At 47.2% G+C, this 15796-nt stretch overlaps 1 protein-coding gene across 3 annotated transcripts in view; it reads left to right on the top strand.

Moving 5' to 3' along the window:
- Positions 1–6012: 6012 nt before the first annotated feature.
- Positions 6013–15796, top strand: part of LOC136620512 (class I histocompatibility antigen, F10 alpha chain-like) — a 48207-nt gene continuing 38423 nt past the window's right edge. For all 3 annotated transcript variants that reach the window (XM_066595329.1, XM_066595328.1, XM_066595330.1), the window contains exons 1-2: positions 6013–6169; positions 15354–15614. In XM_066595329.1, coding sequence (XP_066451426.1) covers positions 6112–6169; positions 15354–15614 — 319 coding nt within the window. In that variant the 5' untranslated portion in view covers positions 6013–6111. The remainder of the gene's footprint in view (positions 6170–15353; positions 15615–15796) is intronic.

Genomic DNA, 15796 nt, shown 5'->3' with positions numbered 1-15796 from the left:
TTAAATGTCTTTGAAAAAAATGCAAGTACTACAGCAAAAAAAAAAAAATATATACAAGTTTGGTATCGTAGGAATCACACTGACCCATAGAATAAAGTTATCATGTCATTTTTGTGCGCCGTAGAAACAAAATGCATTGAAAGATGTAAGGAAGAAAAGTGTTTTTATTTTTATCATTTTTTTACTTTTTTAAAACTATTTTTCAAATTTTTGTCCCTTTAGGGGACTTCCACAGAGACCCATCAGGACCCCCGGATCACATTCCGGGGGTCCGATGGTGACAGCCCTTTACATGCTGTAGTCGCATAGACCGTGGCATGTAAAGGGTTAACACAGCAGAAATCGGAGGTTTTCTCCATTCACTGCTGTGTAAGAGCTGGTGCCTGGCTATCCTCTGACAGCCAAGCACCAGCTCTTCCTGCCACAGAGACCATTAGCTTTCTTCTGACAAGCCGATGGTCTCCATGGCAACCTGTAAACAAAGCAGTGCAGGAGTTTGAAAATAGAAGTTGCCGGCAGAACGGCTATATCTTTCTGCTTCATTTTTCAAAGTCCTGCACTGCTCTGTGTGGGTCTCTGCAGGCAGAGCACAATGCCACAGCTTATAGCATTGTGCTCTGCAGGTCCCATAGTGAAACATAGCCCGGAAATCTTCTGGGCTATTTCACTATGGGCAGTGGTGCTTGTCCCGGAAAAATTTCTGGGCGTGTCACTCAAGGGGTTAAAGGGTCACCTCACCGCAAGCCGGACGGACGCTCTTACTCTTGTTTTGGAGCATCCATTCTTGGCAGTCTCTTTCCGGCAGGTCAGTGTAGGTTATGTCACTAGTGTCTAGTATGGAATGCCGAGCTATCGCTGAGACTGCGCATGAGCACTGTCTCACCACAAGTATTCATATACCATTTAAGTGTGCAGTCACAATTCAGAATGACTTAACCCCTTAAAGCTCCATGACATACAGTTATGTCATGGAGGTTTAGGGTTTGTATGGAGAGAGATTGGAGGTGGATCTCACTCCATACAATGCAGATGCCCGCAGTTTCTTGCAGCTGACACCCGCCCGCAACAGCTGCCATCAGCACTGCCACTGCTCAAAGCTGACAACTCTTTAAATGCCACCATTAATTCCAACAGTGGCAGTTACATTCTCCGATCGGAGTGAGATTGGGAGGTGCTGTTCATATTTTCGTATGTCCCTTTCATATTAGCAGCATGCGCTACAGGCCTAAATCACCTTCAAGCAAAATTTTTATTCCTATGCAAAACCTACCCAAAGGCCTCATGTCCACTAGCTAAATGGAATTGCGGATTCTGCAGCGGATTTCCGCTGCGGATTTTGCCCATAGGGAATCATTGGCCATCCGTGGGTCCATTAAATTGACTTTTGCACACGCGGATGGCATTTTAAAAGAATTGCGTTTTTCACATGCGGGAGAAAAAACGCGGCATGCTCCATTTCCGCGCGGATCGGCAACATTGCTATCACATTGATAGCAATGTGTGTGGATATCTGCATGCAAAAAAATACCATTTAAAGCAAATTCGCGCGGAATCCGCCATGGAAATCCGCGGCAGATTCTGCGCAGATTGTATTTTTCTAGTGGACATCAGGCCTAAGTGACACGTGTCAGATTTCCAAATTCTGGCCTGGTCATTAAGTCGCAAACAGGCCTGGTCACTAAGAGGTTAACGATCAGCTGACTGACCGCGTCATTTGATGTTTGTTGGATATAACCGTCTGACACTAAACTGTTGTTTTCCCGATGTGACCCGCCGACGCACCGATCCCTTACCGCATCCCAATCAGCCTTCTGTCTACCTCTTAATAAATTAGTCATATTTCTCTCGCTCTCGGCTTATTTCATACTGTAAGAAGTGGACGTTTTGATAAATTTCCCTCATAATATTTATTTAGACCCCAAAATGCCGATGTTCTCTGTACCGGACATGACATGGATGCAGTGCTGGACTGGGGTACCGGGGCCCTCCAGTAGAACTGACTCTGGGGCCCCTACAGTTACATGAAAGGAGACCTGTCTAATCCAGCCTGGTTTTATTACATGTTTCACCATAAATGGGGTAACGTTTGATTCCATGTCCTATGATGACGGCTAAACAATAATTCAAGAAATCAGAAAGTGTTATTTCCAGATGCAGTAATGGTGCAAAAAGTTCACAAAATTAAAGAAAAATTGGAGTGAAATATTTGTAATGGCCCATAAATGGCTCCTACAAAAGCGTCTTTGTCATTACTTGTTGGTGTTTAAAATCAGCAGGGCAAGCAGGGGTTAACCTGCCCCACAACTGAGCTATTAATAATCCGCCTGGTGACCAGTTAATTCTCATTGGTTGCTGGCAGATTCAGCCCTGATAGAACAGCAGCACAGATGAGCCGAGCGACCTGATAGGCTGTGATGCCGTGAGGTGACAGGAGCTTGGAGACCTGTGATTGGAGCATCTGTTGCCTGGTTACACCAGAGCAGCGCAGGGGAGGAGAGAGAATAACAAGCTGTGAGCAGACAGTCGGTCATAGGAGGAGACAGGAGGGAGAGGGCAGAGCAGGCAGGAGTCAGAGGAGAGCAGAGAGAGGAGTCCAGTCAGAGGAGAGCAGAGAGAGGAGTCCAGTCAGAGGAGAGCAGAGAGAGAGGAGTCCGGTCAGAGGAGAGCAGAGAGAGAGGAGTCCGGTCAGAGGAGAGCAGAGAGAGAGGAGTCCGGTCAGAGGAGAGCAGAGAGAGAGGAGTCCGGTCAGAGGAGAGCAGAGAGAGAGGAGTCCGGTCAGAGGAGAGCAGAGAGAGAGGAGTCCGGTCAGCCATCACTGTGAGCAGATAAACACTAATGTCAGTCTGTCAGTCGGCTGCTGGACAGAGAAGAGGACGGTTACTGTACCGGAGAGTGTAGTGACTGCAGCGTGTAGGAGCCGGCGAGAGAAGAGAGAGATGAGGAATAGTGAGAGAGATCAGTCAGTGTCGGTACAGGAGAGCGGCCATAGGATAGTGGGAGTCTGTTAGTCTGTTGTAGGGAAAGCTGGCAATATAATGGAGTGTGCCCATAGGAGTTGTCATAGGGACGCAGTCATCGGATAGTGAGGAGAGGGTTAGTGGCAGTGAAAGCTGTTGTTGGGAGGTCGGAGGAGTCCGGAGCCCTGCGGATTCCTGTCAGGAGAGTCACCAGACCCCGTGTGGAGAGTTGCGGCTACTACAGTAGAGTGACGGCGCTGATCCCTGGGGAGGAAGAGAGCGAGCGATTGCTGAAGAGGGATAAGTACCACCAAACCCCCTCGTCATACACCATCCATTATCGTGATTCCCAGGACGCTGTTTATGTCAGGAGGCCCTTCAGCAGCGCCCCCTCACCATCAGGAGAGGTAAGGCTCCACATTTCCGTTAAGGCCTAAGCTAAGCAGCGCAGACATGAAAACTACACCAGAGAGTAGTAGCACATCCCTCAGGTTAGATTCTCTCCTTTTCTATGTGTTCTCATACCGAGTTCCAAGCAATTACGCCGTTCATACGCCATGTTTATTGTGTACCGGCTGCGGGGCGCATCCAGTGACTTCCATGGAGGCTGTGCAGTTGGAATCGGTGTTAATAGAGCGTGCTGCGATTTTATGTTCACAGAATACGCAATTCAGACCCGCGAGTGTGAAGGAAAACTCCAAAATACACGCATTTCAATGTCTGCGTTTAACCACGGATCCTCCGTGCGGACGGCGATGGCAGAATCCGCAATTCAGATCCTGTGGTGTGAGGCCGGCCTGGGGGTCCGTCTATACGGGTCGGGTCTGCTGGGGGTCCGTCTATACGGGTCGGGTCTGCTGGGGGTCCGTCTATACGGGTCGGGTCTGCTGGGGGTCCGTCTATACGGGTCGGGTCTGCTGGGGGTCCGTCTATACGGGTCGGGTCTGCTGGGGGTCCGTCTATACGGGTCGGGTCTGCTGGGGGTCCGTCTATACGGGTCGGGTCTGCTGGGGGTCCGTCTATACGGGTCGGGTCTGCTGGGGGTCCGTCTATACGGGTCGGGTCTGCTGGGGGTCCGTCTATACGGGTCGGGTCTGCTGGGGGTCCGTCTATACGGGTCGGGTCTGCTGGGGGTCCGTCTATACGGGTCGGGTCTGCTGGGGGTCCGTCTATACGGGTCGGGTCTGCTGGGGGTCCGTCTATACGGGTCGGGTCTGCTGGGGGTCCGTCTATACGGGTCGGGTCTGCTGGGGGTCCGTCTATACGGGTCGGTCTGCTGGGGGTCCGTCTATACGGGTCGGGTCTGCTGGGGGTCCGTCTATACGGGTCGGGTCTGCTGGGGGTCCGTCTATACGGGTCGGGTCTGCTGGGGGTCCGTCTATACGGGTCGGGTCTGCTGGGGGTCCGTCTATACGGGTCGGGTCTGCTGGGGGTCCGTCTATACGGGTCGGGTCTGCTGGGGGTCCGTCTATACGGGTCGGGTCTGCTGGGGGTTTGTCTCACCAAAGCCGTTTGTGATGTTTTCCCGCTGCTGCAGATTTCTGGGATATTCTGTATATCCCGTCCTGTATGGACGCTCCCTGAGGGGGGCGCCATTCTGCAGTTCTTACACGCTCTGCTATAATGTCCGTCTCTATAGCAGCAGTTAGCTGCAGTACTTGGGTACTGCGGTGCGGTGACATCTCCTCCTACGGCCGCTGCTCTCTGTACAGGACATTACATGGATGTCAGCGGTGATTATACAGTAAATGGCGTCTCCAGCGATGAATATATCTCCGTGGTGACGGCGGTGTCCGTCCGGCTCTGGTCACACCGCTGTCAGGCTTCTGTCCTCACAGATACGTCACATCCATCATCATTCCCCTTTATCATCGGTCAGATATCGCTTGTTGTCGCCGGATGGAACCGCGGAGCTCGCCGCGCCATTCTGTCCTCCACAGAGCAATGAGAAGCTGATGAGGAGAGCGACACAATGCTGGACAGAGGCGTTATTATTACACATCACCATGGTGATCACAGCGGACCCCACAGACCCAGCAGACCTCCCTGCCCGGCTTACTCCTCATTATCAGCTCCTCACACCCCACAGACCCAGCAGACCTCCCTGCCCGGCTTACTCCTCATTATCAGCTCCTCACACCCCACAGACCCAGCAGACCTCCCTGCCCGGCTTACTCCTCATTATCAGCTCCTCACACCTCACAGACCCAGCAGACCTCCCTGCCCGGCTTACTCCTCATTATCAGCTCCTCACACCTCACAGACCCAGCAGACCTCCCTGCCCGGCTTACTCCTCATTATCAGCTCCTCACACCCCACAGACCCAGCAGACCTCCCTGCCCGGCTTACTCCTCATTATCAGCTCCTCACACCCCACAGACCCAGCAGACCTCCCTGCCCGGCTTACTCCTCATTATCAGCTCCTCACACCTCACAGACCCAGCAGACCTCCCTGCCCGGCTTACTCCTCATTATCAGCTCCTCACACCTCACAGACCCAGCAGACCTCCCTGCCCGGCTTACTCCTCATTATCAGCTCCTCACACCTCACAGACCCAGCAGACCTCCCTGCCCGGCTTACTCCTCATTATCAGCTCCTCACACCCCACAGACCCAGCAGACCTCCCTGCCCGGCTTACTCCTCATTATCAGCTCCTCACACCTCACAGACCCAGCAGACCTCCCTGCCCGGCTTACTCCTCATTATCAGCTCCTCACACCCCACAGACCCAGCAGACCTCCCTGCCCGGCTTACCCCTCATTATCAGCTCCTCACACCCCACAGACCCAGCAGACCTCCCTGCCCGGCTTACTCCTCATTATCAGCTCCTCACACCTCACAGCCCCAGCAGACCTCCCTGCCCGGCTTACTCCTCATTATCAGCTCCTCACACTTCTCTACAAATCTCCATTATTTCTGGAAAATCCCAACATCTTACTTTCACTTTCTCCGCCGTCTAACCTCTCCGGCCTCACTCTGCCCGGCAACTGATGACCAGCCGCAGATTTATTTTACTATTGGTGGAGAGGATACCTTCCGTCCAATCAGAGCTGAGCTCCGCCTCCAGTCTGCGGAGTCACTGACTGACGGCTCCAGTTGTTTGTAGGAGAAGTTCTTTATATTCCCGTCACTCGGGGTCTCCAATGTATCAGGATGAGGAAGATGTTCCCCCTCATTGTGCTTCTCCTTCACTTATCTGCAGTGTATTCTGGTGAGTATGGAGGGGGGTCAGTTATTATATCACTTATCTGCAGTGTATTCTGGGTAGTATGGAGGGGGGTCAGTTATTATATCACTTATCTGCAGTGTATTCTGGTGAATATGGAGGGGGGTCAGTTATTATATCACTTATCTGCAGTGTATTCTGGTGAATATGGAGGTGATCAGTTATTATATCACTTATCTGCGGTGTATTCTGGGTAGTATGGTGGGGGATCAGTTATTATATCACTTATCTGCGGTGTATTCTGGGTAGTACGGAGGAGGATTATATGGTATACTAGCTGATATACCCGGCTTTGCCCGAGTTAACTTGGTACAGGTGTTTAGGTGTTGTTTGCATGGAAAATTTTATGAAGTTGTGGCTACTTCAGAGGAACCGAAGAATAAACTATGTTCACTATTTTGCTTGGTTCTTCGCATTACCCAGGAAGCACCATGTGGAGGCGACCATGCAGCATTTCCTTTATATAAAAGTAAAAAAAAATATGTTGTCAGTGCCAATATTTTTGCACTTAACATTGAATAATCAAGCTCTGACCCTTTTACTTTTCCTATTTAGGTAGGTAAGACGCAGTTTTCCTCCCCCCCCCCCCTCCCTCCAAAGTGTGTGTGTGGAGTCAGTGCGTCTTATAGAGCGAACATGCTGTTTGTTTGTGCAATCGTGAGTTTAACCCCTTAACGACCGCGCCATCGGGAAACTACGTCCTGCTGTTGCAGGACGTGTATGGAGGGAGGTAGCGCCGCTATCTCCCTCCATACAGCGCAGGCATCAGCTGTTTATTACAGCTGACACCCGCGGGCAATAGCTGCGCTCGGCCGTTCGGCCGATTGCGGCTATTAACCCTTTAAATGCCGCTCTCAATTCTGACAGCGGCATTTAAATCCCCCGAGCGCTGTTCGGGGGTCCCGCACGCCCCCCCGCCCCCCCCGCGGTGAGATCGGGGGAGCCGTGCAGGTTTCACAGCAGCCGGGGGCCTAATGAATGGCCCCAGGGCTGCCTTAGCAGACTGCCTATCAAGCCATCCACACAGGGTGGCTTGAAAGACTGCCTGTAAAAAGCAGTATGACGTAATGCTATAGCATTACGTCATACTGCAGGAGCGATCAAAGCATCGCATGTTAAAGTCCCCCAGGGGGACTTCAAAGTAATGTAAAAAAAATAATCAATAAAGTTTTTTCAATTGTTAAAAAAAAAAAAAAGTTATAAAAGTTTAAATCACCCCCCTTTTGCCATATCCATTATTAAAAAATCAAAATCATAAAATAAAAATATGTATTTGATATCGCCGCGTCCGTAAAAGTCCGATCTATCAAAGTAGTGCATTATTTTTCCCGCACGGTGAACGTCATCTGAAAAAAAAAATAACGCCAGAAATGCACTTTTTTAGTTACCCTGTCTCCCAGAAAAACGCAATAAAAAGTGATCAAAAAGTCGTATGTATTCCAAATTAATACTATCGGAAACTTCAGGACATCCCGCAAAAAATGAGACCTTGCTCAACTACATTGCCGAAAAAATAAAAAAGGTATCGCGCGCAGAAAATGAGCGCAGAAAATAATTGAAAAAAATTAAATATCTTAAAAAAAAAATAAAAGTACTACAGCCAAAAAAATACTATACAAGTTTGGTATCGTAGTAATCGTACTAACCCATAGAATAAAAATATCAGGTTGTTTTTGTTGCAGTTTGTGTGCTGTAGAAACAGGACGCACCGAAATATGGTGGAATGTCGTTTTTTTTTCCATTTCTCTCCGCTAAGAATTTTTAAAAAGTTTTTCAGTAAATTATATGGTACAATAAATAGTGCCATTGAAAAATACAACTCGTCCCGCAAAAAACAAGCCCACATACAGCGACGTCGATGGATAAATTAAGGAGCTACGATTTTTTAAAAGGGAGTAGGAAAAAACAAAAATGGAAAAAAGCAAAAAAGCTCCGTCACTAAGGGGTTAACGGGTGATCACATGAACAATTCACCGAAGAAACTTGCGATCAGTTAGGAGAGCAGTTCTCTCTCCTTTGCACCGGCGGGAACAGCTGTTGCTCCCCTGCCTCCACCAATCAGCTTAACCCCTTCCTCCTATGAAGCAGTGCTGACAGTTCTTCCATTATTGCATTACCAAGGTACCTTAGTCTCCTGCTGCATCCAATGTTAGAAATACGTCAAAGCAGAGATGACTAGCATATAAAACCGTTTTAGACTAGAGGCAGTGAAATACGCTGAAGAACGTGGAAACAGCAGCTGAGAGACATTGTGGGCCGCCTCCAACTGAAAAAATGATACGGGAAGTGAGGAAACAGGAGGAGGATCTGCAAAAAGCAGATAAAAGTAAGCACAGTTTTCATGGGCACGCTGCAAAATGGCCACAGATAGACGTGGAAACGAAATAGTGGATCATACGTCACCGGAACAGCGGATTTTCAGTCTCTACAATAAGGATCATCTTTGAAGCCAAGCGTCTTGCTGCAGAGAAAGGCATTGAGGACTTCACTGGATCCGCATCGTGGTGCTACAGGTTCAGGAGGAGATGTGGCCTTGCTATGCGAACCAAAACTGGGATTGCGCAAAAAATGCCTAAAGAATATGAATCCAAGGTTGTGTCTCTTCATAAATTTGTAATTGATGCAAGAAAGAAAAATGGCTTTGAAATAGGCCAGATTGGGAATACGGATGAAGTCCTGATAACCTGTGATGTTCCATCAAACAGGACTGTTGATTTGAAAGGTGCGAAAACCATAACTGTGAAAACCTAAGGACACGAGAAAACACATTACACGTTGTGTTGTCCTGCAGGGCGGATGGCACCAAACTTCCACCATGCCAAAGAGGCGATCCCACGAGGAGTTACTGTCCATGTTCATGAGAAAGGATGGATGAAGGTGGAATGAAAATATGGGTCCAAATCGTGTGGTCCAAACGCCCTGGAGTGGCTTCTGAAGAAACCTGCCCTACTAGTACATGACCAGTTTAGGCCAGATATCAGTGAAAAACACGTAATAAATATTTAAAGAATCAGACCCATCTAGCTGTAATTCCTGGGGGCTGACCAGCCAGCTGCAGCCTCTGGATGATTCCATTTAAAGTTTTCATGCGAGAGGAGTGAAACAAGTGGATGGCGGCTGGGAATCCTGACCGGACACCCAATGGGCGGATGAGAAGGCCCGCTATCACCCCAGATTGTGAGTGGGTGAAGACATCGTGGCGGCTGTGAGGGACGAAATTGTTGTAGGATCCTTCATATAATGTGGCATCAGTAATGCCTTGGACGGTTCTGAGGATGGAATTCTTTATGAAGATGCTGACACCAGTGATAGTGAGCCACTGAGATGGATAAGTTTGGACAGCAGTGAGGAGTTTTTGGGTTTTCCTGATGACTAGAGGTGTATTGTTCCAAAATTAAAGATCTCTGCTCATCTGTTAATTACAGTAATAATACTTCTTACTGCGGCTGCTGACTGACTGCTGTTCATGCTTATATATTACTCTGGTATTTTATTATATACTTTAGCCCACTTTTTGGTTCAAAATATTTTTTTCCTACTTTTCTCCTCTAAAACCTAGGTGCGTCTTATAGAGCGAAATATACGGTGTGTGTAATATATATATTATATTATAGCAGACGATTATTATTTTTGTGGTTTGCCTTTATGTACTGATATGCTGTAATCTATTAAACGGCAGGCACTGGCGTACGGTGAGGGGAAGCAGGGGTCGCAACGGCGACCCGGCCCTTGCACTGAGGGGGCCCCGCCATATTCACCATGCACAGTGCGGCGCTGTCGGCCACAAGATGGCTGAGAAGAGAGAGCATAGGAGAGACTGGAGGCAGCGCCGCAGGTCGGCAAGAGCAGAAGGGAGGGCTGTTACACGTGATCGGCAGCCAATTACAGGCTGCAGACTCCCACGGCACGGCCCTCCCACCGATAGGCTGCAGCTGTGAGTGGTCACAGCTGCAGTCTATCAGTTTCTGCCGGCCAGCGATTACCAGGGGGAGGGGCTGGTGCGGCTCTACTCACCTCAGGAGCGATCCATGCAGAGACGGGACAAGAGACTGCAGTAGGACCTGTGGCTGCAGATCACATGACCAGGCTCTGGTCATGTGATCAAAAGTCAGGACTTTCCATTACAGGCTGCCCAGAGACTGCTGCAGAGGTAGGAATGTAATTATATATGTGTAGCTGGTATAAGTTATACCAGCTGTGTGTGTGTGTGTGTGTGTGTGTGTGTGTGTGTGTATATATATATATATATATATATATATATATACAGGACATACACTGGTTACACCAGCATGGGACATACCACTATATACAGGGGGATATACATCCTGTATATAGTGATATGTGCCATGCTGTAGTAACCTGTGTATCTCCTGTATATAATTATATATGTACAGCTGGTATAACTTATACATCCTGTATATAGTGATATGTACCATGCTGCAGTAACCTGTGTATCTCCTGTATATAATTATATATATATACAGCTGGTAGAAGCTCTACAGCCTGTATATAGTGATATACTATATTACTATATACAGAATGTATAACTTATATCAGCTGTACATGTATAAATATATACAGAAGATATCCAATTTTGGGAGGTTTCACATCTGCACTGGGGAATCCCTGCGGAAGAGCGATCCGTCTGTGGACAGAACCGAATAGCGCCGGAAGGACTCCATATTTGGTGCCGGATCTGTGATGAAATCTCCGGCCAGAGGTCCCGACGCAGATGTGACACCAGCATGGCCAATATCACTGTATACAGGAGATGTATATACTTATACATCTCCTGTATATACCATGCTGGTGTAACCTGGAGATCTCCTGTGTATAATTATATATGTACAGCTGGTATAACCTGGGTATATACTGTATATAATTATATATGTACAGCTGGTATAATTTAAACTTCTCCTGTATATAATTATACATGTACAACTGGTATAGCCTGGGTATATCTATATATATAAAATTGAATGTATGTCTGTCTGCGTGTCTGTCTGTCTGTTTGTTTGTCCTTTATGCGCTACTACACCATTCATCCGATCGCCATGAAACTTTGGGACGTTGTTGAGTACACTCCTGGGAAGATTATAGGCATAGTACATTTATGCTATGATAAATGGCGCGCGCGCGTGCGAGCGTCGTCGACAGTTACCCCCCCCACGTAGATCGTTCGATTTCCATCATTGCCACTAATTCTCTCACTTCCCGATGTCGTAGAAACATGAAATTTGGCAGGAGCATTAATTATGTCATAAATAGGAAAAGCTAATGGGTCCCAACTCGATTATTCAATTCTAAGTGCCAAAGAATTAGCGTCCAAATTTTACGTACGGAATCTAATTTTCTCACTTCCCGATGTCATAGAAACTTGAAATTTGGCACGAGCATTGATTATGTCATAAATAGGAAAAGTTAATGGGTCCCAGCTCGATTATTCAATTCTAAGCGCCAAAGAATTAGCGTCCAAATTTTACGTACGGAATCTAATTCTCTCACTTCCTGATGTCCTCTATATATATAAAAAGGAATGTATGTCTGTCCTTTTTGCGCTACTACACCATTCATCTAATCGCCATGAAACTTTGGGAAGTTGCTGAGTACACTCCTGGGAAGATTACTGGCATAGTACAAATATCCTATGATAGGTGCCGCGCGTGCGAGCGTCGTCGACAGTTATGCCCCCCAGACAAAAATCGTTTGATTTCCATCTCAAGCACGAAAGCAAAAGGCATTACGAGCAACGGGATGAGTGTTCAACTACAAAATGATGCACCGCCGAACGTATCACAAGACAATTCCTGGATATTGAGAATGCTGAGGTAAAATGAAAGCTGTGCTGTGATTGGTTGCAATTTCTTATACTGCTGAGGAAAAATGAAAGCTGTGCTGTGATTGGTTGCTATTTCTTATACTGCTGAGGTAACATGAAAGCTGTGCTGTGATTGGTTGCTATATATTATACCGCTGAGGTAACATGAAAGCTGTGCTGTGATTGGTTGCTATATATTATACTGCTGAGGTAACATGAAAGCTGCTATCTAGATATATAAAAACGAATGTATGTATGTATGTCTGTCTTCGCAGCAACGCGCGACGGGTACGCCAGTACACTATATAATTATATATGTACAGCTGGTATAACCTGGGTATATACTGTATATAATTATATATGTACAGCTGGTGTAACCTGGGTATATACTGTATATAATTATATATGTACAGCTGGTGTAACCTGGGTATATACTGTATATTTGAACACTTTACACACAACTGAAAAATACATCAGAAACCTGCATGCCGTTTAAAAACTGCCTGTATTGTTTGAACCCACATGCGGTTTGTAATAGTGCATGCGGCTTTTGGAAGTGATTTTAATTGTGCTTCAAAAATGCAACAAAATCCATGAACACAGTGTTAGGCCGGCTGCACACCACTGGGTCGGATTCTGCATGTGTGAGCCCGCGGCGGAATCCAACCCTGTGCCCGCTGGCATCTGCGCGTACCTGTAATTTCTTTCTTTTTCCTGTACTGTGGATGGTCCACAAGGCGAGCCATCGGACCCGCGCAGTACGTTTTTTTTTTTCTTCTTTTAATCACTGACTTTCCAGCGCTGTCGCTAGGAGATGACGCGGGCGCCCGCGACTTTTCCGCAATGTCAGGGCGGCGGGTCGCACGGCTTACATTGAGTTCAATGGAGGCCGTCCGTGCAGAATCTGCACTAAAATACAGCATGCTGTGATTTTTCCTCCGTGAGCGGAAAACCGCAATTGCTTTCCGCTCGTGTAGAGGAAAAAACCCTTTTCCATAACATGCTATGGGCCGTACATTCTGCGGAATCCATAGGCGGACGCCCGCTCCATATTCCAGAATGCAGATCCAGCCGTGTGCAGCCGACCTTAGGCTAATTTCACACGAGTGAGTCTGATATTGGGCCGTGAGACTATGCCCCATATCACACTCGCCAACGTGTGTCGTCCCCGCGGATGTGAGGGGCTGTTGTGTTACAACCAGCTCGCATCACAGCATCATATTCTCGTGCGATGCAGAGAAAAACCAAAACATCGCTCCTGTGTATGATCGCATACAAAAGAATAGGTTCATATTCATGTGCGATTTGTACATCTTGCAACGCACAAATCTCGCACAATTTTTGCGGCCGTGTGAAAGCAGCCTAAGACATTACCAACAGGTTTTTACGTAGTCAAGGAAAGGAGTCCTGATGAGAAGGCTTACACCAAGGGGCTAGATCATGTTTGTAAATTAGCACGGTTTAGGTATAGATGTAGAGGGAAGGGGCCCAGCTGAACTTTTGCACCCGGGCCCCTGAGCCTTTAGGTACGCCCCTGACGGCAGGATATAATTTGCACCCTAGAAGAAATGCTACTGTTTTCTGGGAACTCTGCGTTGGGCTCAGGCGTTCTTCTGTCACTAAAGATGATGCAATCACCGTGTGACAGTATGGCGGTATTACTCCACTACATGTAAATATTTAGAAAACTAATGAGATTTACAGAGGAAAGGGAGGCAAAAAAAGGAGCACATGATGTGCGCCAAATATATTATATATTACAGAACATGGAAAATAGGGGAGCAGCTAAGAGTCATACAATGTGATACATTTATTAAAGCCGCATCAGTTTGTGGTGCGAGTTATTGGTGTGTATGTACAACCGCCATGGGGTCGTGTAAGGGAAGAAATGTATCTAACATGTCTAGCGACATTCGGCAGTTATATCACATGCGCCATATCCTCTGCCGTATAACGTCATGTATCTTATATGACTGATGATATCTCTCATCCGTACCTCACAAGTTCTACACGGCTGCGTCCTCCCCTCATCATCCTCACAGACTGTACATTATATAATGGCTGATTGATAGTTTGTTATATAAATGCCACAACTGGCGGTCCGTACCGCTCAGACCCCGGATGTAATAATCGCAGCATCAGCCGCTGTGTCAGTGGACACTGGGGTCCAGCTGCTGCAGAACATCTTGATGAAGCAGACAAAGGCTTCTTTAAATCATTAGTTTGATATAAAACTTTCAATAGATGTTCTGCAGCAGGTGCAGTGTGCACTAGACAGTAAATAACAGCAGCTGCCTCAGAACCTCTTTGAGGAGCTATAAGGTACTGTGGAGCACACATTATATCACATACAGAGCCCCCTTGTAGTGCTTCCTGGCAGCGCGGTGAGAGACGAGAACATAGCATGTACAACACGGAGAAAATCACATCATGTAACATCTGCTGCACCTCACATACATGACCAAGACCCTGTAACCTGCACACTGTACATACATACATGACCGAGACCCTGACACCTACACACTGTACATACATACATGACTGAGACCCTGTAACCTACATGCTGTACATACATACATGACCGAGGCCCTGTCACCTACACGCTGTACATACATACATGACTGAGACCCTGTCACCTACACACTGTACATACATACATGACCGAGACCCTGTCACCTACACACTGTGCATACATACATGACCGAGACCCTGTCACCTACACGCTGTACAAACATACATGACTGAGACCCTGTCACCTACACGCTGTACAAACATACATGACTGAGACCCTGTCACCTACACACTGTACATACATACATGACCGAGACCCTGCCACCTACACGCTCTACATACATACATACATACATGACCGAGACTCTGTCACCTACATGCTGTACATACATATATACATGACCCAGATCCTGTCCCTTATAGATATATGCGTGATAACTCTTCCTGTGATTGTAGTATATGGCGGCTTCACATGAGTGTTGCACGGTGTTTGCATCGTAAAAGACGTGCTTTCGCTTGTATTTTTGCACATATTACTGTACTTTTTGCGCTCGCTGCGTCATTCCACATACACACGGGTCACAGCCGCAGCCCGATTCACATGGCTATTTAGCCGTGCGGATACTGAGTGTGAATTTGCGCAGCTCTCAGACTTCTATGGGGCCTTTGGTGCGCAAATGTGCACAAAAATACAGCGTGGCGCTTTTTTTCGCACGCGCAAAGATGAGTAATGAGAATGAAGCTATTGAAATCAGTGGGTTCTATCCTCTGTGTATTGTGTGCGAACACGCTGGTGTGACTCCGCCCCGTGTGTGATATGTAACACTCTGTATCTCTCAGACAGTCACTCTCTGCGCTACTATCACACGGGGGTCTCGGCTCCGGGGTCCGGGATACCTGAGTTCTCCATAGTTGGATATGTGGATGATCAGGAGATTACGAATTATAACTCAGTCAGCCGGAGGATGTTACCGCGAGCGGAGTGGATGAAGAAAGTGGGACCCGAATACTGGGAGGATCAGACACAGATTGGTAAAGGAAATGAGGCTGTATACAGACATGATATGAGGATACTGATGGAGCGCTTCAACCAGACCAGAGGTGAGATACTAGTATACACCCTACTGTATATACACATTCATATACACAATACACACTAATATACAGATGGTGTACTCTATGCTCACTGATATATACACTATATACTACACTGTATACACACTAATATACACTATATACACACACACATATATATATAGTACATACATACACACTGATATATA

The sequence above is a fragment of the Eleutherodactylus coqui genome, chromosome 3 (genome assembly GCF_035609145.1).
Source record: "Eleutherodactylus coqui strain aEleCoq1 chromosome 3, aEleCoq1.hap1, whole genome shotgun sequence".
In the NCBI taxonomy this organism is placed as follows: domain Eukaryota; kingdom Metazoa; phylum Chordata; class Amphibia; order Anura; family Eleutherodactylidae; genus Eleutherodactylus; species Eleutherodactylus coqui.
Note: the sequence above shows the minus strand (reverse complement) of the source record. Positions and strands in the feature narration are given on the sequence as shown.